Source organism: Oncorhynchus masou, chromosome 29 (assembly GCF_036934945.1).
Source record: "Oncorhynchus masou masou isolate Uvic2021 chromosome 29, UVic_Omas_1.1, whole genome shotgun sequence".
Classification (NCBI taxonomy): Eukaryota; Metazoa; Chordata; class Actinopteri; order Salmoniformes; family Salmonidae; genus Oncorhynchus; species Oncorhynchus masou.
In genome coordinates this window covers 75,077,954-75,102,572 of record NC_088240.1, presented here as the reverse complement: position 1 = coordinate 75,102,572, position 24,619 = coordinate 75,077,954, and the positions used below count along the sequence as shown (strand labels likewise).

Below are 24,619 nucleotides of genomic sequence, written 5' to 3'. Positions count from 1 at the left end.
CTTGAGTAGGAAGAGTGAAAGAGAATGGGTTTTGTGTCAGAAGTAAAGGGTTCTCTGTAAAAAGCCAGAAGGCTTTGGAATGTGTTTGATGGAGGAGAGGAGAGCGATGTGTTGATATAGGGAAGACAGATGGATATCTGTAGATTAGGTGAAGGAGGGGTTGAGGTCAGGAGGTAAGGGGTGAGGTCAGTTCCCCTTAAGAGAGTAATCAGAGTTAGTATCTGGTTACCTTCTTTCTCTTGGGCATAAACTAAGGATTGGAGAGAGGGAGTTTCTTAAGTAGGATTTATATAACCAATGGAGAGAAATGTTTTGCGGTCTGATTACAGCTGTACAAAACCTTTGGGAAGAATTAAACTTGGTTAAAGCTTCTCTAGTGTCTGTGGATTATTTACTCTGAAAAATAAGAACCTAACAGAATGATAGAGGCCAATGTGTTCTTGGGGACCTTCAATGCTGCAGAAATATTTTGGGACCCTTCCTCAGATCTGTGCCTCGACACAGTCCTTTCTCGGAGCTCTACGGGCAGTTTCTTCGACCTCATGGCTTGGATTTTGCTCTGACATGCACTGTCAACTGTGAGACATTATATAGACAGGTGTGTGCCTTTCCAAATTATGTCCAATCAATTGAATGTACCACAGGTGGACTCCAATCAATTTGTAGAAACATCTCAAGGACGATCAATGGAAACAGGATGCACCTGTACTCAATTTTGAGTCTCATAGCAAAGGTTCTGAACACTGATGTAAATCAGGTATTTCTGTTTTATTTTTTAAATAAATTTGCTAAAATAAAAATAAAACATTTTGCTTTGTTCTGATGCAGTATCATGTGTAGATGGATGAGGACATTTAAAAAAAACAAATCTATTATAGAATAAGGCTATAACGAAACAAAATATGGGGTCTGAATACATTCCGAATGCACTGTGTGTATGTATGTGTCACGTTCTGACCTTAGTTCCTTTATTTTGTCTTTGTGTTAGTTTGGTCAGGGCGTGAGTTGGGGTAGGTAGTCTATGTTCTTTTTTCTATGTTGTATTTCTGTGTTTGGCCTGGTATGGTTCACAATCAGAGGCAGCTGTCAATCGTTTTCTCTGATTGAGAATCATACTTAGGTAGCCTGTTTTCCCCATTTTAGTTGTGGGTGATTGATTTCTGTGTCTTCACCATACAGAACTGTTTTGTTTTCGTTTCTGTCTTTCACTTTGTTATTTTGTATTTTCGTGTTCAGTGTCTTTTCATTAAAAATGACGAACACTTACCACGCTGCACATTGGTCCGATCTGTCATACTCCTCGTCAGAGAAAGACTAATTTCGTTATAGGATCACCCACCACAACTGAACCAAGCATCGTGGTAACCAGGAGCAGAGGGTTCTGGACTCCTGGACATGGGAGGAGATTTTGGACGGAAAGGGACCCTGGGCACAGGCTGGGGAATATCGCCGCCCCCGGGAAGAGCTGGAGGCAGCCAAAGCCGAGAGGCAGCATTATGAGACGCTTGCACGGTGTCCCCAGTGCGCAGGCATAACCCGGTGAGCTACATCGCAGCGCCTCATATCGGCCGGGCTAGAGTGGGCATCGAGCCAGGTGCTATGAAGCCGGCTCAGAGCATCTGGTCTCCAGTGCGTCTCCTCTGCCCGGGGTATATAGCACTACCCCTACGCACAGTATCCCCGGTTCGCGAGCACAGCCCAGTGCGGTCTGTTCCACCCAGCCGCACTGGCCGGGCTACAGGGAGTATCCAGCCAGGACAGGTTGTGCAGGCTCTGTGTGCTCGAGACCTCCAGTGTGCCTCCACAGTCCGGTGCATCCGGTTCCTCCTCCACGCACCAGGCCTCCGGTGGCAGCCCCACGCACCAGGCTGTCTCTCCGTCTCCTCCCTCCAGGTGCTCCCTCCTGTCCAGCGCTTCCAGGTGCTCACGCCTATCCAGCGCTGCCAGAGTCTTCCTCCTGTCCGGCGCTGCCAGAGTCTTCCTCCTGTCCGGCGCTGCCAGAGTCTTCCTCCTGTCCGGAGCTGCCAGAGTCTTCCTCCTGTCCGGAGCTGCCAGAGTCTTCCTCCTGTCCGGAGCTGCCAGAGTCTTCCTCCTGTCCGGAGCTGCCAGAGTCTTCCTCCTGTCCGGAGCTGCCAGAGTCTTCCTCCTGTCCGGAGCTGCCAGAGTCTTCCTCCTGTCCGGAGCTGCCAGAGTCTTCCTCCTGTCCGTCAGGAGCTGCCAGAGTCTTCCTCCTGTCCGTCAGGAGCTGCCAGAGTCTTCCTCCTGTCCGTCAGGAGCTGCCAGAGTCTTCCTCCTGTCCGTCAGGAGCTGCCAGAGTCTTCCTCCTGTCCGTCAGGAGCTGCCAGAGTCTTCCTCCTGTCCGTCAGGAGCTGCCAGAGTCTTCCTCCTGTCCGTCAAGAGCTGCCAGAGTCTTCCTCCTGTCCGTCAGGAGCTGCCAGAGTCTTCCTCCTGTCCGTCAGGAGCTGCCAGAGTCTTCCTCCTGTCCGTCAGGAGCTGCCAGAGTCTTCCTCCTGTCCGTCAGGAGCTGCCAGAGTCTTCCTCCTGTCCGTCAGGAGCTGCCAGAGTCTTCCTCCCGTCCGTCAGGAGCTGCCAGAGCCTTCCTCCCGTCCGTCAGGAGCTGCCAGAGCCGCCCGTCAGTCAGGAGCTGCCAGAGCCGCCCGTCAGTCAGGAGCTGCCAGAGCCGCCCGTCAGTCAGGAGCTGCCAGAGCCGCCCGTCAGTCAGGAGCTGCCAGAGCCGCCCGTCAGTCAGGAGCTGCCAGAGCTGTCTTTCACAGCTCTGCCCGAGTTTCACGGCGCTTCCGGAGTCTCCCATCTATTCGGGACCTGCTGCAAGGGTCCCCAGTCCGAGGTCGATGGCGAGGGTCGCCGCTCTAAAGGTGCCACTGAAGTGGGCAAAGCTTTTTCTCTGGGATATGTTCAGACACTATTCAATGTTTGTTTAACCAGTAATCTATGTTGGAATAAGTTGTTTGTGCTGATACTGATTTTGTAAAATAATGATGAATAAATGGATTGAGTGTTTTGAAGTCTACATAGCCCAGATTCACCACCAATGCACTTGTCAGGTGATGCACAGCAGCTATAGCCATGGTAATAAAGGTTTAACTGGTAGACACTACATCTGATTAGAAATCCGAACTACCACACTTTGCCTTACACCGTTTCTAGTCGTCAATACACTTACTTTCTCAGGTGAGTTTCTCTGAGGATGCAATTAATGACAAAGCTGAGGTTGGAGTGATGGAGTGATGACGAGGAGCCTTTTGAGGTTTTCGGTGGCCATGTTCAGAATAGTGCAGAAGGTGTTGTATGTTGAGGCAGTGAAGAACAGCTCATAGTAATGGCTGGAATGGAGTCAATGGAATGGTATTAAGCACATCAAACACATGGTTTCCATGTGGTGGAAGCCATTATCTTGAGCCATCCTCCCCTCAGCAGCCTCCACTGATACCTATGGAACAGAAGGAGCATGCTCTGCGACTCAAGATCAAAGCAGATTGATTGGCATGTGGATCTTCGAATTATGTCGCCAATCAAGGGTGTTATCTGTGGGGTGGCGCTAGAAGTAAAAGCCAAGAGTATATGGGAAGAATTGGATCAAGTGGTTGGTGTGCACTGACTGACCAGCATGGTGGATGGAGTGAGGAAGCCCAATCACATTAGCCTAGTTAGCTCAACCATCCCGCTGGGGGGACACTGATCCCGTAGAGCATGGGTGTCAAACTCTGGCCCGTGGGCCAAATTTGGCCCGCGGGGTAATTATATTTGGCCCGCGAGACAATACCAAATTACTACTAGAGCTGGCCCGCCGGTATTATACAGCACATTCACCACTAATACTACGAATCCCATAATGCTCTGCTGTTTTTGCGCGCCAATCAGGACAGGACCCAGAAACGCTCTCTCCTCTGTGACAGTAGTCATAGCAACATAGACGCTACAACTGTCAGCGAGCTAACCCTTTCCAAAAATGGCAAAAAGAAAGGCAGAAAACAGGAGCTTTCTGGACAAGTGGGAGGCAGAATATCTGTTTACATATGTAAAAGACAAACCTGTTTGTCTTGTTTGTGGAGTCAACGTGGCTGTAAGTAAGGAGTACAATATTAGACGACACTATGAAACGAAACACCATGACAAATACAAGGACCTGGACATGACTCAAAGGAGCCCGAAAGTAGAGGAGATGAAAAGAAGCTTGGTTTCACAACAGAATATGTTTAAAAAAGCCACATCACAAAGCGAGGCTAGTAAAGGCTAGTTATATAGTGGCAGCAGAGATCGCAAAATCAGCCCGGCCCTTTAATGAGGGAGAGTTCATGAAAAAGTGCATGATGAAGGTTTGTGACCTCGTATGCCCAGAGAAAAAACAAGCATTTTCAAATGTGAGCCTGAGCAGGAACACAGTAGCTGATCGCACATGTGATCTTGCCACCAATCTGTATGACCAGCTGATGGAAAAGGGAAAAGATTTTGTTGCGTTCTCCCTCGCTGTGGATGAGAGCTGCGACGCATCTGATACTGCTCAGCTGTCAGTCTTCATCCGTGGAGTGGACTCAAATCTGTGTGTTACGGAGGAGCTATTAGGATTCAAATCAATGCATGGCACAACCACAGGAAAGGAAATCTTTGAGGAGGTTTCCAAATGTGTAACTGAAATAAAGCTGCCGTGGGATAAACTCGTTGGATTAACGACAGATGGTGCGCCAGCGATGTGCGGTAAAAGAGTGGACTGGTGGGCATGGTTCGGGAGAAGATGCGGGAAGAGAACTGTGCAGGTGAGCTAACTGTTTACCACTGCATCATACATCAGGAAGCACTGTGTGCCAAAGCCCTAAAGATGGAACATGTTATGACCACAGTAACACAGGTAGTTAACTTTATAAGAGCCAAAGGTCTAAATCACCGCCAGTTTAAATCTTTTCTGGAGGAGTGTGGTTCGGAATACGCAGACGTGCCATATCACACAGAGGTGAGATGGCTAAGCAGAGGAAAAGTACTGAACAGATGTTTCGAGCTGCGTGAGGAAATATGTCAATTCCTGGAAACCAAAGGGAAGGATACAGCAGAGCTCCGGGAGCAAAAGTTCCTGTGTGAGCTGGCCTTTCTCTGTGACATCTCGAGCCATCTCGATGCGCTGAACCTGCAGCTTCAGGGGCGGGGGCGCATCATCACAGACATGTTCGCTGCAGTGAGGGCCTTCAAAACTAAACTGTGCCTGTGGGAGAATCAGATGCTGCAAGGAAACCCTTGCCATTTTCCCTGCTGCCAATCCATAAAAGCGCAGATCTCTACCGCCGTGTTCCCATACGCACAGTTTGCTGAAAAACTCAGTGTTCTCGCCGCTGAGTTTAGCCGGCGATTTGCCGACTTCGATGCCCAGAAATGCAAGTTTGAACTGCTTAGTAAATCCCTTCGCAGTTGATGTGGAAAATGCACCAACCAACATCCAAATGGAGCTGATTGAACTCCAGTGCAACGACACGCTGAAGTCAAAGTATGATGCTGTGGGCGCCGCACAGTTTCCACGGTTCATCCCTGACACAATGCCTCAGCTCCGCACCCAAGCTGCTCAGATGCTCTCCATGTTCGGCAGCACTTATCTATGCGAGCAACTTTTCTCCTCGATGAAGATGACCAAAACAACTCACAGGAGACGTCTGACTGATGAACATCTTCGCTCGATACTGAGGATTTCTTCAGCTCAGAGCTTGAGCCCAGACATTGATGAACTAGCATCCAAGAAGAGATGCCAGGTATCTGGCTTGGGCACATCAGATTAGACCAGTGTGCAATTATTAACGTTTTCTTTATGCACTTTTTCTTGCTACAAGGCATGGGCTTGAATGGTTGATTGATTTATTATCATTTTATTTGTAAAATTATTAGCCAGTGGAAAAAGTTTATTTTGGTATTTAAATCAGAAGGCTGCAAATAGAAAAGAGGCATACAATTTTTATTTAAATTTTATTTATTTAATAAATGAATGCCATTGTGTTTTTTCATTTGAAATTCGATTTTGCATGTCTCCACTATTAAATTATATATTGTATGGTAATAAGCGATGCTTGTTCCATATTCAATGTTAAAGCAAAACTTGTTTGGGTCCATATTAAAAGGTTAATTTGTTCAATGTTGGCCCGTGACTTTGTTCAGGTTTTACATTTTGGCCCACTGGGTATTTGAGTTTGACACCCCTGCCGTAGAGGTTTTTTAAGAAGGTGGACTTTGTAGCGTTTATTGCATTGGTTATCGACTGCACAGCGCAAACAGAGAGGAAATCTGTGACTGGGATGGTTTTTTTGTATTTTGCATGATATTGGTCCCCACTCCCCTTTTCCCGCAATGGAATGTGTTTTGATTCAACACCCTATACACTAGGTGGCGGCAATACACTAATAGGTGTGGTCTGCAATAAAACCTTACAAAATAAGAAGCAGTGAATACAATGGAATAGTTTTTATTTCAATACCCTGTACAGAGGAAGTCTGCCATAAACCGTTAGAGAAAGAAGAGGAGCATTTTGAGTGGGAGGCTGCCATGTACAAAAACAACAAACATTAAGTAATATTTCATGCTGGCTAGTGTGCTAAGGCAAATTTATGAAGATGTGTCTGAAGCTGCGACAGATATATTTCATTAGTATTATGATTTAGCTAAACATCATTGAATAGATGGCTGTGCTTTTGCATCTGGAAATAGCTAGCTCGCTAACTGGCTAGCAACAGTCCAGTAAGCGAAAGCCCCTGCGGAGGGTGGTCTGGGATTCAGGACGGTGGGGACTGGAGTCCGACGACCCTCTGGTAGCCACTGCTGGCTAACGTTAGCTATCTCACAATCAGTTTTGCGTTGTGTCGCTCATAACTCACGGACAATGTAGAATATCATAGGGACGGAGACACGGGATCTGGTGAGTATTACGAATGCATGGGAAGGCTAAGCGAACGGTCCTTTGCTAGTGTGGTATTTATTTAACTAGGTAACGTTATCTCTAGATAGCTACCGTTAGCGTAGCGGAATTTGCTGTTAACGTTCAATACTCGCTTGCTAGCTGGTTATAACTAACTAGATACTAGCAACATACAACTTTTGTATTTAGCTATTCTGTTTACGTTAGCCAACGAATGATATTACGTTAGCTAGCCTTAGCAATAACCGTTAACGTTAGCTAGCTAGTTATGATTTGTCTGCGGAAAGTTAGCATTGTTTTGATACTGGCCAGCTACTAGTAACGTTGGCTAGCTACTAGTAGCGTTAGCTAACTACTCGCTCACGGTTTCCTGGCATTTATCTATAAGTTATATACGTTTATTTTTCTTAAAAATTATTTGCTAAACGTGGTTCAATTGAGATGTTTGCTAATCAGTAAACCAGAAACCGAGCAGCACCCATAGACAAAACAACTGCGATGATGATTAGCTATGAATATCTATATTGAAAACGTCTTAATGTTTTGAGAAGTGTAACTAGAAACTATTTGTACATGTCTGAAATTCAAATGAATGAGATTCTATCATATTGACAGAAGCTGAATATTCTACAATGTGCGGGGGGGGCACGTTGTCAGTTTACAACATCACCTCTGGCTCTGACTGTTGTGACTTTACAAAATGTGAATCATTAATTTACCTTTCTTAGAGACAGAAATAATTGGAACAGTAATAACACTAGGCTCATAAGAAAAGCACATTCCTTAAATTGTCACTCTGCCATCGACATAAATGAAATAATATGTTCTCTGCCTGCCAGCACAGATTTTTTTACCCTGTTTGGTTACTGTAATATGTATGTATTTAGTTTGATTGGAAGTTATTGCTTAATGCCTATCTTGTGAAGTTTTAGATTTTTGACTCTGTAAATATGGTGCTGTAACCAGAATGCAGCACTAATGTGACATATAGGATGAAATATGCTCTAGTTTTGTCCAATATATATATATATATATTTACCCCAATTTCGTGGTATCCAATTGTTGTAGTAGCTACTATCTTGTCTCATCGCTACAACTCCCGTACGGGCTCAGACCAAACCTGGTGCCCTGGTTATAAACTCTAATACTACTACTACTATCACCATCAGACCAAACCTGGGGCCCTGGTTATAAACTCTAATACTACTACTACTATCACCACCACATCAAACCTGGTGCCCTGGTTATAAACTCTAATACTACTATCATGTCTGGTGGTGATAGTACATGGTGGTGATAGTAGTAGTAGTATTAGCGTATTAGAGCCTGTCAACTATGTTAGAAGGATCAGTTAATGCTACAGCATCCATACAATCTAAAATAAAAGCATTGATCCCAAAATGGATCCAAAAGAATGAAGCCTTGGTCTTAACTACATGTCACTGTATACATGTCAAACCACGTGCCAACCTAGTTACAGTAAATAACACTGTCAGAAGTGAGAGGTACAAGGGTACATGGTTACATGTCAGTTGTTATGACAGCATTGTGCAGGCATATTCAGACCCCTTGACTTTTTCCACATTTTGTGACGTTACAGCCTAATTCTAAAATGGATTTAAAAAAAAATGTAATCCCAATCTACACTCAACAGCTCACTATGACAAAGTGTAAACAGGTTTTTAGACATTTTATCAAATTCATGAAAACGTATATATAACAGTGGCTTGCGAAAGTATTCTCCCCCATGGCATTTTTCCTGTTTTGTTGCCTTAGAACCATGGAAATAAAGTATTTTTGTGGGATTTGTTTCATTTGATTTAGACAACATGCCTGTCACCTTGAAGATGCAAAGTATCTTTTATTGTGTAACAAACAAGAAATAAGACAAAACAGAAAACTTGAGCATGCATAACTACTAACCCCCCCCCCCCCTTTGTAGAGCCACCTTTTGCAGGAATTACAGATGCAAGTCTCTTGGGGTATGTCTCTAAAAGCTTGGCACATCTAGACACTAGGATTTTTGCCCATTCTTCAAGGTAAAACTGCTCCAGCTCCTTCAAGTTGGATGGGTTCCGCTGGTGTACAGCAATCTTTAAGTCATACCACAGATTCTCAATTGGTTTGAGGTCTGGGCTTTGACTAGGCAATTCTTTTTTTTGTTGAATTTTTACCCCTTTTTCACCCCAATTTTGTGGTATCCAATTGTTGTAGTAGCTACTATCTTGTCTCATCGCTACAACTCCCATACGGTCTCGGGAGAGACAAAGGTTGGAAGTCATGCGTCCTCCGATACACAACCCAACCAGCCGCACTGCTTCTTAACACAGCGCACATCCAACCTGGAAGCCAGCCGCACCAATGTGCCAGAGGAAACACCGTGTACCTGGCAACCTTGGTTAGTGTGCACTGCGCCCGTCCCGCCACGGGAGTTGCTGGTGCGCGATGAGACAAGGACATCCCTACCGACCAAGCCCTCCCTAACCCGGACGACGCTAGGCCAATTGTGCGTCGCCCCACGGACCTCCCGGTCGCGGCCGGTTACGACAGAGCCTGGGCGCGAACACAGAGTCTCTGATGGCACAGCTGGCGCTGCAGTACAGCGCCCTTAACCACTGTGCCACCCAGGAGGCCTAGTTTTGCCTATATTGAAATGCAACTTCTTTGTAAAATATTTTTTTGCATATGTAGTCCATCTCACTGGAGTTGCATTGCTTGTTTGAACCATTTCTAGGTTCCCGGCTTGTGAGCGAGGTAATCGGACAACCCCATCTTCTTCACCTCCTCCACCTATTCCAGGTGGGGGAGAGGATGGCCTCCCTCCTCCATGTCCCCCTGCTGGGGTTGCTGCTGGTGGCTGTAGCCCCTGGGTGTTGGGCAGGAGACTGTAAGGGCCACAGACAAGTGCTCAGGGGCCCCCCAGGGTACGTCACAGATGGGCCAGGGAACTACTCTGTAAACGGGAACTGCGAGTGGCTCGTGAAAGGTGAGTGAGACAGTGGTAGGAAAACTGAGTGCTGTGAGGACAGTGTGTGTTGATAGATTAGTTGTCTTAGTTGATTGTCAGTTTGATGTGAATACATGGGTCTTAAGATATGCCAAGGAAAATTCTGTGTCGGGCAAATTAAGTGTACTCTAAATGATATCAGACTGATGTTTATTACCTGTATTTTCTCCAAGCCCCCAGCAGCAATTACCGTATCGTCCTGAACTTTACCTTCATGGAGACCGAATGCACGTATGATTACCTGTTCGTCTACGATGGAGACTCCTACCAGAGCCCCCTACTGGCCAGTCTGAGTGGCAACACCCTGCCGCAGCCCATAGAAGCCAAGTCTGGCAAGGTAACCGCATCATTATCTATGGAAGGCGGAACTAGACATGTTCTGAGATGTCAGATATCAACCTCAGACTGCTGGGCATTTGGGTTGGGAAACTTCATACCAGCATTAAATGGATGGATTTATTGATGGGTTTCCATGGCCTCAATTTGATTTCAGCACAAATTTGACTTTTCTGACTCGATGGGCTGAATGAATTACAATATCATGGAAAAAATGTAATCCAGTTGTCCATTGCCCCCTTCACATCCTTTCCTCCCTCCAGATGCTGCTCCACCTCTTCAGTGATGCCAACTACAACCTCCTGGGCTTCAATGCCACCTACTCGTTCTCTGTGTGCCCTGGGGCCTGCGGAGGTCATGGGCGCTGTGACACGGCCTCGTCCCTGTGCCAGTGCCACCTGGGCTGGGGAGGAGCCGACTGCAGCATCCCTCTATGTCCCCAGGCCTGCGTCCTGCATGGCACCTGTGACAAGGTAAGAAGGGGAAGGGAGACTTTATTATCCACATTGGAAACTGCAGTCTTTAGACAACATACAGACAACGTATTGGTTTATTACAGTGCAATAAAACAAAGGTTGGATGAGTTAGTCGTGGATTGAAAGTGGACAGCCAACTGAGATGCTGGAGACAGCTAGCTGAGGGAACCTATGTACAAGACTGCCTAAGAAGTTAATTATTAAGCAGGGTATATGTTTGAGTTCAATCACATAAGGGGAAACCAGTGCAGCAACATAAATAAGGGTTGAATGACCCTCCTTTCCTTCACATGTTGTAATATCGTTGATTGCTGATTTCACTCAAACTTTCTCCTTCTCTCTCTTTCTCCTTTCTCTTCCTCTCAGAGAGGAGAGCGTTGTCTCTGCAGTTCAGACTTTCTGGGCCAGAGCTGTCAGCTGGGTCTCCGTGATGACAGTGGGGCAGGGCAGTGGTGGCAGGTGAGTGGGGCCGACCCCTACATGCCCCCCCGGACCGGTTCTGCTGGGGTCTACCTGTCCTCCACTGGAGCCATGTACCTGTTTGGAGGTGAGATGGAACACTGAACAACTGTTTGTTTATTTTTTTATATAGTGGTGGATCCCATTTTACTTAAAACAAGTATTATACATGCCCATGGTATACCAATAATGTATACCATTCTAATTCAGGTGTTGTTAGTTAGGGTTGTTAGTTAGCAGGGTGTTGCAAGTCAGAATGTTAGGATTTTCACTTTATGTGCTGATTCATTGTCTAACTAGACCCGATATCGACCCAGTCAGGAGTATTGGTGGGCTTGGTTAACATTATCCCAGTTTAGATGAGTCGAGCACATGGCTTCACAGAAGACCTTGACATTATTGCTGTTAGACAACTGGCTCTGCATAGTAATCATTGTGGCTTTCAATGTATGTCATGATGTAATTGGTTAACTGGTTATGTATGGTTGGGGCTGTTTGATATTTCAGGGTTTGACTTGAACCGAGCTTTGGGGGACCTGGTTAAATACAACTTCAGCTTGAACCAATGGGAGAACAGATCTTATGGACACTCCCCAGTAAGTGCATGCCAGAAATGTCATCTAAATAAAATATGTCAAAGACTGTTCTCTTTAGTTATTCTTTCCTGTGTTTATCTTATGCTTCGATATTTTATTCAAGATCCCAGCAAAAATCGGCTTTTCATTTATCTGACTTTCATGAAACTACATGTCCAGCACTTATTTAGCTTCACAATAAAGTGTTCTACCATTTTCTTTTCAAGACAACCAGGGCTACAAGTAGAACACAAAACAATTTGACATAAACAGTTACTTTCATGTATTGACAAATGTCCATTTATTGACAAATGTCCATAAACAAATAAGGTCAGCCAAAGCAAAAACCTGATAACTGAATTTATACGAATGCTGTAAGTACAGAAATTGTCAGTGACAACTGTTTGGAGTTTGTGACAGCAACTACAGTATGTGAACTTATTACAGTATTATAGACACTATGTCCTGGGATTCACTATGATCTTCTATGTTGAATAACCCCTTCTGTTTTAACAACTCTCTTGTAGCTTGTGAGCGTAATAGAGCAAAACATGTTACATGTGCTTGTTCATGTGACTCTCACCTTTTAATAATTTGTAGGCCAAACCATTCGGACTCTACAGTGGTTTTTGTATAAAAGACCCGGCCCCAGGCCCCTTCGGGTTACACCTTGTCTCACAAATACCACTCTAGCTTCGCCCCCATTAATCACACAGACTAAAAGGGGTTAGTTCAAAATGCATTGGCGATGCAATGGGACTCATTGGACTAAACCAATGCTCCTAAAAATCTCTCTTTCCCTCCCTCTCCTGTTAACTCATTTCTACAACACTCCCTATCTTACTGCTTCACTTTCACCTCTCCCTTTTCTCTTTTTTCTTGTTCCCACTTCCGCTCATCCTTCCCTTCCTCCGCTCATCCTTCCCTTCCACCCTATCCCAACTGCCATCTCTCTTCTCATCACCCCCCTCTTCCTCTCTCCCTTCTTTCTTTCCCCCCTCCCTCTGTCAGGCGGCTCGTCACTCCCACACTGCAGTAGAGTGGAAGGGGAACATGATTATCTTCGGGGGAGAGCTCGCGAGCGGCGCTTTAGCCAGTGACGTCTGGATGTACCGCCCAATCCAGGATGACTGGCAGCAGCTCGGCCAATCCCATTCGCCCGGGGCACCGAGGGTGGCCAACCATGCAGCAGCTGTAGTGGACAACTATCTCTACATATTTGGAGGTAAATAACTTATTGAAATACAATGTTGTTAACTGAATTTGTAGAATAGTTTTCACTGCAAATATTACCTTACGTGTGTGTGTGTATATGCAGTGAAAACTTCTTGCAGAATATGTTTCTAAACACTTCTCCATTAATGTGGATGCTACCATGATTACGGAAAATCCTGAATTAATCGTGAATAATGATGAGTGAGAAAGTTAGAGTAAATGCTAACCTCCCCTGTTATTGTAATGGTAAGATGTTAGCATGTCTTGGGCGTATGATATTTGCGTCTAACTTTCTCTTTTACGCTGTACTGTTAGATTTCAGATTCCAAAAAGCAAGTCGTGCAGGCTCCAGTTTTGTCTTCTCTTGATTATTGTCCAGTCATGTGGTCAAGTGCTGCAAAGAAAGACCCTAGTTAAACTGCAGCTGGCCCAGAACAGAGTGCCACGTCTTGCTCTTCATTGTAATCAGAGAGATAATATACAGTGCATTGGAAAGTATTCAGACCCCTTGACTTTTTCCACATTTTGTTATGTTACAGCCTTATTGTAAAATTGATTCAGTAAATAATGTTCCTCATCAATCTACACACCCCGTAATGACAAAGTGAAAACAGGTTTTGAGAATTCTTTGCTAATATATTAAAAACAGAAATACCTTCTTGACATAAGTATTCAGACCTTTTGCTATTAGACTCTAAATTGAGCTCAGCTGCATCCTGTTTTCATTGATCATCCTTGAGATGTTTCTACAACTTGATTGGAGTCCACCTGTAGTACATTCAATTGATTGGACATGATTTGGGCTCCCGAGTGGCACGGCGGTCTAAGGCACTGCATCTCAGTGCTAGAGGCGTCACTACAGACACCCTGGTTCGAATCCAGGCTGTAACACAACCGGCCGTGTTTGGGAGTCCCATAGGGCGGTGCACAATTGAGCCAGCGTTGTCCAGGTTTGGCTGGTGTAGGCCTGAATGCCAAGTGTCACGTCTGGAAGAAACCTGGCACCATCCCAATGGTGAGGCATGGTGGTGGCAGCATCATTCTGTGGGGATGTTTTTCAGTGGCAGTGACTGGGAGAATAGTCAGGATCGAGGGAAAGATGAACAGAGCAAAGTACAAAGAGATCCTTGATGAAAACCTGCTCAGGACCTCAGACTGGGGCAAAGGTTCACCTTCCAGCAGGACAACGACCCTAAGCACGCAGCCAAGGTAACACAGGAGTGGCTTCGGAACAAGTCTCCGAATGTCCTTGAGTGGCCCAGCCAGAGCCTGGACTTGAACCCAATCAAAAATCTCTGGACAGACCTGAAAATAGCTGTGCAGTGACGCTCCCCATTCAACCTGACAGAGCGTGAGAGGATCTGCAGAGAAGAATGGGAGAAACTCCCCAAATACAGGTGTGGCAAGCTTGTAGCGTCATACCCAAGAAGACTCAAGACTGTAATCGCTGCCAAAGGTGTTTCAACAAAGTACTGAGGAAAGGGTCTGAATACTTATGTAAATGTAATATTTCAGATTTTTTTTTTTTAATACATTTGCAAACCTTTATAAAAACCTGTTTTTGTTTTTTTCATTATGGGGTATTGTGTGTAGATTGATGAGGGGGGAAAAACTATTTAATCCGTTTTAGAATAAGGTTGTAACGGAACAAAATGAGGAAAAAGTCAAGGGGTCTGAATACTTTCTGAATGCACTGTATGTCGTGTTTTGTGTTGACGCCCGGAAGAGTAGATCCTGCTTTTGCAACAGCTAATGGGGATCCAAATAAAACACCACATTATTTGCGATTCATTCAGGACTATGAGTAATCATGGTAGCATCCACGTTCATGTAGACGTTTTTTAAAGAAACATTATATTCTTATTTACAATAAAGGTAACTCCAAAATGACACTACATTATTTACCATTAATTTAATTTGGACGCACAATCTGAAACACAACCGAAACAAACAGCAAATACATCCAACAAGTTTATAAAGCCACAAGCTCGATGTAATCAATGTGTACTAGGAATATTGGACCATATACTAAACTTTTGACGTCTTTAATACACAAATAATGGAATTATGTACAAAAAGTGCTGTTCTATCTAAACAGTTCACCCAATATGGATTAAAATACCCTCATTAAAGCTGGCAGTCTGTACTTTAACCTCGTAGCCCATTGTATCATTTGAAATCCAAAGTGCTGGAGTACTGCACCCAAACAACAACAAACGTGTCACTGTCTCAATACTTCACTCTATCCTAAGATTGTGCCTGTCCGTTGTGAATACGTGCTCTTGTAATCTTTCTCTCCTCCTCTCCCCCCTGCAGGTCGTACGGAAGAGGATATGTTCTCGTCATCTCTGTATCGGTTTGGTCTGCGGGGGTCTGGGGTGTGGGAAGCAGTGCACCCCACTGGGGGGAAGCCCCCTGCCACAGCAGGCCACTCCATGGTGTTCCACCCCCCGTCCCGGGCCCTGCTGGTCTACGGGGGCCACAGGCCTACCACTGCAAGGTACAGTTGGAGGAGGGGATTGTGGGGCTGATGGTGATGTGTGTTTATTTTCAAAGTACACACTGAGGGTACACTGTGTCGTGTGTGTTTGATGCTATTTGGTAATGCAAGAACAGGCTCTCGCTAGGTTCTTGGCTTCTCCAAGTGTCAGTGTCCATGGGATTCCCAGTAGTGTTGGTATCTATTTGTGTCTCAGCAGGTGTCTGTGTTAACGTTGGACTGTTTCTATTGTATCAAATAATCTGCCTCCTTCCTGCCTCTCTCTCCCCCTCAGGTTCAGTGTACGTGTGAACTCCACAGATGTATTCCACGTGGACCAGAGGTTCTGGACCTCTTTCCGTTCCCGTTTCCCAGCCACAGGCCCCAGGGAGAGAGCCTTCCACTCAGCCACCGTCATCGGAAACTACATGGTGGTCTATGGTGAGGGGGACGTATGGTAGAGGTGGTGATCACAGAGAATATAGGATAGGGATGGAGACCTCTTGAATGGATTCATACAATTGTTTGCTGTCCAGCCCCTTTTCCCTCTAATATTGCTCTTATTCTCCCTGTTCTGTTTCTCACTCACTCACTCACTCACTCACTCACTCACTCTCTCTCAGGGGGAAATGTGCACATCCACTACCAGGAGGAGAAGTGTTATGATGAGGAAATCTTCTTCTACCACCTGGGGTGTCACCAGTGGGTGTCAGCTGGGTCGAGCCTCCAACACAGTGAGTCCCTACACACATACACACACACACACACATTCTCACTCGCTCATACACAGACATATTCATGTTGCTTTATGTTGAATCATCTCTCTCTCTCTTTTCATACAGGAGGAGAGGCTGTGAGAGGGCGGTACTCCCATGTAGCTGCTGTGATGGAGGGCAGGGTGCTGCTGGTTGCCGGGGGTTACAGTGGTATTGCCCGTGGAGACCTGGTGGCGTACAAAGTTCCACTGTTCGTGAGCAGCGACCCAGGAGACCGGGTGAGTCAAGAAGCAAGGAAGGGGGAGGGATGGAGAGTTTATTAAGGAATATTATTGCATGGTGGACAGGGGAATATGGAATGGGGGAGAGGAGGATGGTTGAAACTGCAATTCTCTCATCTCCTGAAGCATAATGTTTTTCAGTGATAATGTTTTTTGGGGATTGAAAGCAGGACTTGTTAACATTGTATTTCTTGTGCACAATTTTGTGGTAGTTCACAGTATAGTGTGGTGCAGGGCTCTCCAACCCTGTTCCTGGAGAGATACCCTCCTGTAGGTTTTCACACCAACCCCAGTTGTAACTAACCTGATTCATCTTATCAACCAGCAAATTATTAGTATTAGGGTTGGAGCGAAAACCTACAGGACAGTAGCTCTCCAGGAAAATGGTTGGAAAGCTCTGCTGTGGTGTGTATCTTTGTTTGACTATCCGTTTCTGTGTGTGTCAGGACGCTGTGTGTGCCGAGGCTCCAGACGAGAGCATGTGTCTGAAGAACCCAGAATGCAGCTGGTGTGAGGGCCGCTGTCGGGAGTACCAACCCACCAACCCGGTAACACACCTATCCAACACCCTGCTTTTTCCCTCCCTTTTTCTCCATCTTCAACCCAAACCTCATCCATCTGTCCTCCCCATCCACCTTCTAACAATCTAACTTGACCATGGATAAAAACAATGTTCAACTGTCTCTCTCCAGTGTGGCAGCACAGGGTGCCTGGGCCTGGCCCGCTTTCTGTCTGACTGCCAGTCCTGCCTGGTGTTCAGTGGGGCTCCAGGTTCCCTGCCCCGTGCCCCCGGTGACTTTGGCTGGTGTGTCCAGAACGAGTCCTGCCTACCTGTGTCAGGTGAGATGCACAGAGGGAGGAGGGGAAATACAAATATCAAGAGCTAAAATGCATAGGAGAAAAAAGACATGAGGGACCATGAATTGGTGCTCCCCACTCGATATCTACTGCAGCCCTCATCCTCCACATACAACACCCATCTGCCAGTCACATTCTGTTAAAGGTCCCCAAAGCACACACATCCCTGGGACCGCTCTTTTCAGTTCGCTGCGTTTAATCTCCATCTCGTCATTCAAAGAATCAATCATGGACGTTCTTACTTACAGTTGTGGCTGCTTCGTGTGATGTATTGCTGTCTCTACCTTCTTGCCCAATAATGTTTGTACCATGTTTTGTGCTGCTGCCATATTGTCATGTTGTGTTGCTACCACGCTGTGTTTTTATGTGTTGCTGCCATGCTATGTTGTCGTTTTAGGTCTCTCTTCATGTAGTGTAGTGGTGTCTCTTGTTGTGTGTGTTTTGTCCTATATTTGTTATTTATTTTTAATCCTAGCCCCTGTCCCCGCAGGAGGCAATTTGCCTTCTGGTAGGCCGTCATTGTAAATAAGAATTTGTTCTTAACTGACTTGCCTAGTTAAATGAAAAGTATTGTAAGATTAAGGTCTGGTACTGTGTGTGTTGTTTAATGAGCTCTCCCTCTCGGTATTGCAGATCAAAGTGCTTGCCGTGTGGACCAGATCTCAGGGGCGTATGGCTGGTGGGGGGAGCGTACCCGTTTCCTTACAACACTCCTTTCCTGTCGCACTGAGAACTATGTCCCGGGACTGCACCTGCTCACCTTCCAGCACCCCCGCAATGACTCCCAGCCTGACAAGGTACAGAGGCCACGCCAAGTAAGGTTGTCACGTTGCCAACATCGCAATACTACTAATTTTCCATGGCAAAAAGGAAAACACAAAGCAGACATAACTCTTTGGTCTTTTAAAAAACCTACTGTATGTAGATTGTGTGTTATAGCTTGGAAAATAAACTGAATTCTGGGTGACATCAGACTACTTGTTTCCAACATTAGGACTGTTTCCTCAGAACATTTACTCTGCTCCATGTTTTGTGTCATGCCACAATACCTCTGAGTATCAGTATACTGGTACTACTCGTGACAACCCTGCCGCCAAGTATTGTGGTCCTGTGTGGCTCGTGGGTTCGATTCCCTCACAAACACAACCAGTCATGATGTTTTCATCTGATTTGTCAAACAATCACTTCAAAGGGCTCCTTTTACTAGGTTATCCAGGCACATTCATCCACTCTCAACATAGTTCCAACCTCCAAGCAGTGGTGAATGGAAAGCGACATCTTTTACACAAAACACCAAAAAGTGTAATGACATTTGGCGATTATCATTAGGCAATAATTTATGTGTCCACTGCTGTCCTCGCGTCCTGGTGTCGGCCACTTAACTCTGGCTTGTCAAAATGTCAGTGTTCTCGTCGAACCACATCACATTTTGGAGTGTAGGCTAATACCACCCATTTATTTTCAAGTACATTCGCAAATGTTTCATGCCTCTGACATGCGGTAATGAAAAATAATGGAGTAGTAGCTTACAGTTTTCTTGACATTTTGTTTTAATTATTATGATAGGCCCATGTTTTACTGGTATGGCGTACCCCCACTTTCTTTTGCAAGGACACTGTACCACCTTACCTCTACTTGTAGCTATACTGTGTCTCTAAAGCCCCTCTAAATACTTACCCTCCTCCCACCCTACTTAAGATACTGTGGGCTTCCCAAACTCTTGTCTGACTGAATGTAATGCTGCTGACTTCTGACATGTTGTACCTTGCTGTCTGTTGTAACACCTCCATCCAATCCCTCTTGAACCTCCACTCGTTCAGGTGTCCATCCTGCGCAGCACCTCCATCATCCTCAGCCCCACCACAGAGATGGATGTCACCCTGCAGTTCCGGGGCTTCATCCACCCTCTGTGGGGTGCCCCTCCACCTGCACCCCCTCCCACCGAGACAGTCTCAATGTGGGCCCGGATACAGAGGCTACACTTTGAGGCCCGCATGGCTGCTGGACCCAACTCCCTGCAACTGGTGAGCGAGGGAGAGGAGAGCGGGAGATGGTCGCTTACATTACACAGTAGATCCAGTCTAATTTGTTTTACTGAACTCTCTCACTCCCTCTTCTTCCTCCCCTCAGAAGGAGGTGGTAGGTCGCTGGGCAGCTCACCAGGAGAAGGAGACGAAGCTGCTGTCCCGTCCTGACATGGGTCGTCTGTTTCCCAACCTGACCCGGGGGAACCGCTACCTGGTCCAGGCCGAGGGATACCTCAACAACTCAGGCTCTGGACAGACCAGTGAGATGGCCCTGACCTGGAACAGAACCGCTCTGCCCGGCGGAAGTGTGAGTACCAGTTGAAAACAAAAGGTTTTCACAGTAATCCTGACGCTCAATACCCTTAACATCAATATTGAAGATGTTTGTTTCTCCCACTGTCTCTCGATCTCTTTTTTTTGTTGATCTCCTTTCTTTCTCTCTGTAGGAGATTTCCTTCCTGTTCTTGGAGCCGTACCGTTCTGGCTCTTGCTCGGGGTACCAGTCTTGCTTGGCGTGTCTGTCAGACCAGTCCTGTGGCTGGTGCCCGTCTCTGGGCCGCTGTCTGTTCCGTGCACTGCCTGACATGGAGCCCTGCCCAGAGGACCAGGGGGGAGGGGAACGCCACCTGCTGCTGGCCCCGCCACAATGCACCCTCTGTGAGGAGTACAGGGACTGCTCCGCCTGCACTCAGGTATTTAACATACAGAAAACCTCACTGCCATTAGCTTCATAAAACATTTTATATGTTTTATACTCCCCTTATAGATCTTATAGACCTTTGACTCTTATGAACTTTGGCCGACAGGACCACTACTGTGAGTGGCAGATCAACTCCAGCAAGAAGGGTGACTACCAATGCAGCCGACGGGGAAGACTGGATGGATCCATTCGCGACCCAGAGGGGTGCCCTAAAGTCTGCAACCAGTGAGTACCCACTGTCGTGCTCATCATAATATAATGTTGCTTGGGGCAATTACTTCTAGGTTATGTAACTCTCTCCGCATCTCTCTCCCTCTCCCCCTTCCTCACCTCTATAAACAGGAGGAGGACGTGTGGAGAGTGTCTGTCTAACTCCAGTCAGTGTGCGTGGTGTGAGTCAGCCCAGGCCTGCTTCTACTTCGCTGCCTACCTCACCAAGTATCCCTACGGAGAGTGCAGGGACTGGTATGACAGGTAAACCATTAGAACCAATGAGCTGAACTCCTGTAGTCAGCAGTTTAAAATTGAGGTTTAATCTTATTTCTCTTTCCTATTTAGAATTAATTATGTACCAACAACGTTCAATAACCTTTTCTCTCTTCCTCTCCCTCCTTCCCCCAATCCTCCCTCCATCCCTCTCTTCCCCACTCCAGTGTTCACTCAGTGCCCCAGTGTAAGCAATGCTCAGCTCTAGTCACCTGTACAGACTGTCTCCAGACGTTTCAGTGCGGCTGGTGTGGAGACTACAACAACCCCACCATCGGCAGGTGTCTACGAGGAGACTGGGGAGGGATGGACGACGCCTCTGTGTATAACTGCAGTGTGGCTGTGGATGAAGTACGGGCTACCAGGTATGATCAGCAAACTACCACACTTCAAAATGCTTACTTACCCAGGTTTGACTTCAACTGAGGACAAGCCCACAAAACGGGCTGTGGTGATTATCTGAGCAGGTCCAGTGTAAATAATGCCTACGTACACTGGACCTGCCTGTGAAGTTACCATGTCAATACCAGACGACCTCTCTGCATTAGGATGTAATGCTGAACCTTGTTATTCCTCCTCCCCCTCTAGTCCTGAACCCCAGACCTTGGCCCCTCCACGGCCCATGGAGATGGAGATGGAGCTGGAGCACATGGAGGAGGGGGAGAGGGACCCAGTCTGGTCCTACCCCAGCTGTCCCGATGTGGAGGAATGCAGGCTGGGCCTCCACAGCTGCCACCCCTTCGCCACCTGTGTCAACACCCCCACCTCCTTTGAGTGCCACTGTGAGAGGGGCTACACCGGGGACGGCACCCTGCACTGCAACCAGACGTGAGCCTCTCTCTCTCACTCCCTGCTGCTCTTTCTTTTTCTCTCCCTCTCATCCTCCCTATCATGACAAGCCCTTTTCCCTTCCACTAGCTCGTATGTCTCGTTCTCTGAATAACTCTATTCTCCTAAAGCCGACCTCTCTCTTCTCCAGTTGTTATAATGAGTGTCGTGAGGGCCAGTGCAGCGGCAGCCCGCGCTTCGAGTGTGAGTGTTCCCTGGGCTGGACATCTGACCCAGCCACACTGGTGCTGAGCGGGGTGGAGTGTGATGTGGACTGTGGCTGTAACTTCCACAGCACCTGTATCACTGCCCCAGGCATCTGTGACCACTGCCAGGGTGAGACAGACATAAATATCAGCCCATTCTAAGCCTTCCAAAAAAGGAAAATTACAGCAACACCCCAAGATGACCAGAAAAACAAAATATACAGTCGTGGCCAAATGTTTTGAGAATGTTAAGAGAATTGTGTTCTCAATATTCATAAACTGAACTTCAATTAAACTACTCGGTCTGCTACCAAGAATTTGTAAGATTCTTGTTGAAATGAAACAGACAGAGGCCAGTCTACAATAGTCAGCAATGTTTATTTACGAGAGCTCTACCAATCATCATGTACATTGGTTTATATATCTCCCATTTTGTCATAAATGTCCCTCCTCTCAGACAATGACAATATAGTTTACAAGTCTTCTACGCGTACATCACTTATCACATCCTGCTTGGAATCATGTTACACAATCTACTGCAAGCCCAAGGTTTCTCCCCTCCATAGGTGGGGAGCCACAGTTCCTTGCCTGCTAACAGTCCCTCTTTTCTTATGGACAAACATTCTTCATCATTATACAGAGACAGGGTAGAATTATTTTAGATATAGTCCTATCATTACTTTAAATGTATACATCATTTAGTCATTATACATCAAATTCATAATGGAGAATGACACAAATATTAATTTCCACAAAGTTTGCTGCTTCCGTGTCTTTAGATATTTTGATCAGATGTTACTATGAAATACTGAAGTATAATTACAAGCATTTCATAAGTGTCAAAGGCTTTTATTGACAATTACATGAAGTTGATGCAAAGACTCAATATTTGCAGTGTTGACCCTCCTTTTTCAAGACCCCTGCAATCCACCCTGGCATGCTGTCAATTAACTTCTGGGCCTCATCCTGACTGATGGCAGCCCATCCTTGCATAATCAATGCTTGGAGTTTGTCAGAATTTGTGGGTTTTTGTTTGTCCATCCGCCCCTTGAGGATTGACCACAAGTTCTCAATGGGATTAAGGTCTGGGGAGTTTCATGGCCATGGACCCAAAATATCGATGTTTTGTTCCCCGAGCCACTTGGTTATTATTTTGCCTTATGGCAAGGTGCTCCATCATGCTGGAAAAGGCATTGTTTGTCTCCACACTGTTCTTGGATGGTTGGGAGAAGTTGCTCTCGGAGGATGTTTTGGTACCATTCTTTATTCATGGCGGTGTTCTTAGGCAAAATTGTGAGTGAGCACACTCCCTTGGCTGAGAAGCAACCCCACACATGAATTGTCTCAGGATGCTTTACTGTTGGCATGACACAGGACTGATGGTAGCGCTCACCTTGTCTTCTCCAGACAAGCTTTTTTTTTGGATGCCCCAAACGATAAGAAAGGGGATTCATCAGAGAAAATGACTTTACCCCAGCCCTCAGCAGTCCAATCCCTATACCTTTGCAGAATATCAGTCTGTCCCTGAAGTTTTTCCTGAAGAGAAGTGGCTCCAAAAGTCTTCTGCCTGCTGCCGTTCCTGAGCAAGCTCTGTACTGGTGGTGCCCAGCTGAATCAACTTTAGGGAGAAGGTCCTGGCGCTTGCTGGACTTTCTTAGGCGCCCTGAAGCCTTCGTCACAACAATTGAACCGCTCTCCTTGAAGTTCTTGATGATCTGATAAATGGTTGATTTAGGTGCAATCTTACTGGCAGCAATATCCTTGCCTGTGAAGCCCTTTTTGTGCAAAGCAATGATGACTGCACGTGTTTCCTTGCAGGTAACCATGATTGACAGAGGAAGAACAATGATTCCAAGTACCACCTTCCCTTTGAAGCTTCCAGTCTGTTATTCGAACTCAATCAGCATGACAGAGTGATCTCCAGCCTTGTCCTCGTCAACTCGTGTGTTAACGAGAGAATCACTGACATGAAGTCAGCTGGTCCTTTTGTGGCAGGGCTGAAATGCAGTGGAAATGTTTTTGGGGGATTCAGTTCATTTGCATGGCAAAGAGGGACTTTGCAGTTAATTGCAATTCCTCTGATCACTCTTCATAACTTTCTGAGGTATATGCAAATTGCCATCATACAAACTGAGGCAGCATACTTTGACACATTTAAATTTTCACATTCTCAAAACATTTGTCCACGACTGTAGTTTATTAATTTCAAAAGTTATAACTTTCTCTAATTAGTTAATGTGCTCTCCGTTCTCCCTTCTCCTCAGATTGGACAATGGGTCTCCAGTGTGAGCACTGTCGACCAGGGAGTTTTGGTTCTGCGCTGGCCGGGGGCGGGGGCTGTGTGCCCTGCCAGTGTAACGGCCATGGAGGCCCCCTCCTGGGCTTCTGCCACAATCAGACAGGCCAATGCTACTGCACACACCACACCCAGGGACCACACTGTGAATCCTGCTTGCCTGGATATTACGGAGACCCCAGGTGAGGGGGACAGACAATGGACTCTGGATGGATGGATTTATTATCCCCAGTGAGGAAATTAGTTTTGCAGCATTACAAGGGGAAAATAATAGGCATTCTGTAATTGATCTGTTTTATAGAACAGTATGTGTACTGTGCATCAGCAACTAGTTGCTATGAGCTCTGTAATTAAGAAACTGCTTCACTATACATTTGAATGTTTGAATTTCTCTCACTTAATGCATATCACTTATACAACTCTCTCTTCCTCAGGAATAATGGCACCTGTTTCCGTCAGTGTCAAGGGCGCTCTGTGATCCTGTCCCACCAGTCACCCCTCTCTGAACTCCCCATCTCGTCCTCCCTGGGGTGGCGAGGGGGCGTCGGGGGGAAGGGGGGACTCTCCCACTGTCTGTGGGTCCTGTCTGTCTCTGAGCACTTGGTCCCCTGTGAGTCTGGTGAGCTGTGCCCTCCTGTGGCTCTCACCTTGCACCCAGACTCCTACACACAGTGCACTGTGAGTACTAACTACACACTAACTCCTACAACACAAACTGATGTTTATTGTGCTGTAGTGAACAGAGCCACCAGCATTCCCATGGCCTG

At 46.3% G+C, this 24,619-nt stretch overlaps 1 protein-coding gene across 1 annotated transcript in view; it reads left to right on the top strand.

Annotated features, from left to right (window-relative positions):
• The first annotated feature begins 6,378 nt into the window (after nucleotides 1–6,378).
• Nucleotides 6,379–24,619, top strand: part of LOC135520539 (multiple epidermal growth factor-like domains protein 8) — a 38,378-nt gene continuing 20,137 nt past the window's right edge. Inside the window, exons 1-24 of the mRNA XM_064946169.1 lie at nucleotides 6,379–6,907; nucleotides 9,642–9,893; nucleotides 10,088–10,251; nucleotides 10,514–10,723; nucleotides 11,093–11,273; nucleotides 11,693–11,781; nucleotides 12,772–12,985; nucleotides 15,292–15,475; nucleotides 15,750–15,895; nucleotides 16,078–16,188; nucleotides 16,297–16,448; nucleotides 16,898–16,999; nucleotides 17,144–17,291; nucleotides 17,943–18,106; nucleotides 19,130–19,333; nucleotides 19,440–19,643; nucleotides 19,783–20,028; nucleotides 20,143–20,261; nucleotides 20,379–20,510; nucleotides 20,690–20,887; nucleotides 21,111–21,350; nucleotides 21,502–21,686; nucleotides 23,821–24,034; nucleotides 24,287–24,530. Of these exons, the coding sequence (XP_064802241.1) occupies nucleotides 9,719–9,893; nucleotides 10,088–10,251; nucleotides 10,514–10,723; nucleotides 11,093–11,273; nucleotides 11,693–11,781; nucleotides 12,772–12,985; nucleotides 15,292–15,475; nucleotides 15,750–15,895; nucleotides 16,078–16,188; nucleotides 16,297–16,448; nucleotides 16,898–16,999; nucleotides 17,144–17,291; nucleotides 17,943–18,106; nucleotides 19,130–19,333; nucleotides 19,440–19,643; nucleotides 19,783–20,028; nucleotides 20,143–20,261; nucleotides 20,379–20,510; nucleotides 20,690–20,887; nucleotides 21,111–21,350; nucleotides 21,502–21,686; nucleotides 23,821–24,034; nucleotides 24,287–24,530 (4,026 nt within the window). The 5' untranslated portion in view covers nucleotides 6,379–6,907; nucleotides 9,642–9,718. The remainder of the gene's footprint in view (nucleotides 6,908–9,641; nucleotides 9,894–10,087; nucleotides 10,252–10,513; nucleotides 10,724–11,092; nucleotides 11,274–11,692; nucleotides 11,782–12,771; nucleotides 12,986–15,291; nucleotides 15,476–15,749; nucleotides 15,896–16,077; nucleotides 16,189–16,296; nucleotides 16,449–16,897; nucleotides 17,000–17,143; nucleotides 17,292–17,942; nucleotides 18,107–19,129; nucleotides 19,334–19,439; nucleotides 19,644–19,782; nucleotides 20,029–20,142; nucleotides 20,262–20,378; nucleotides 20,511–20,689; nucleotides 20,888–21,110; nucleotides 21,351–21,501; nucleotides 21,687–23,820; nucleotides 24,035–24,286; nucleotides 24,531–24,619) is intronic.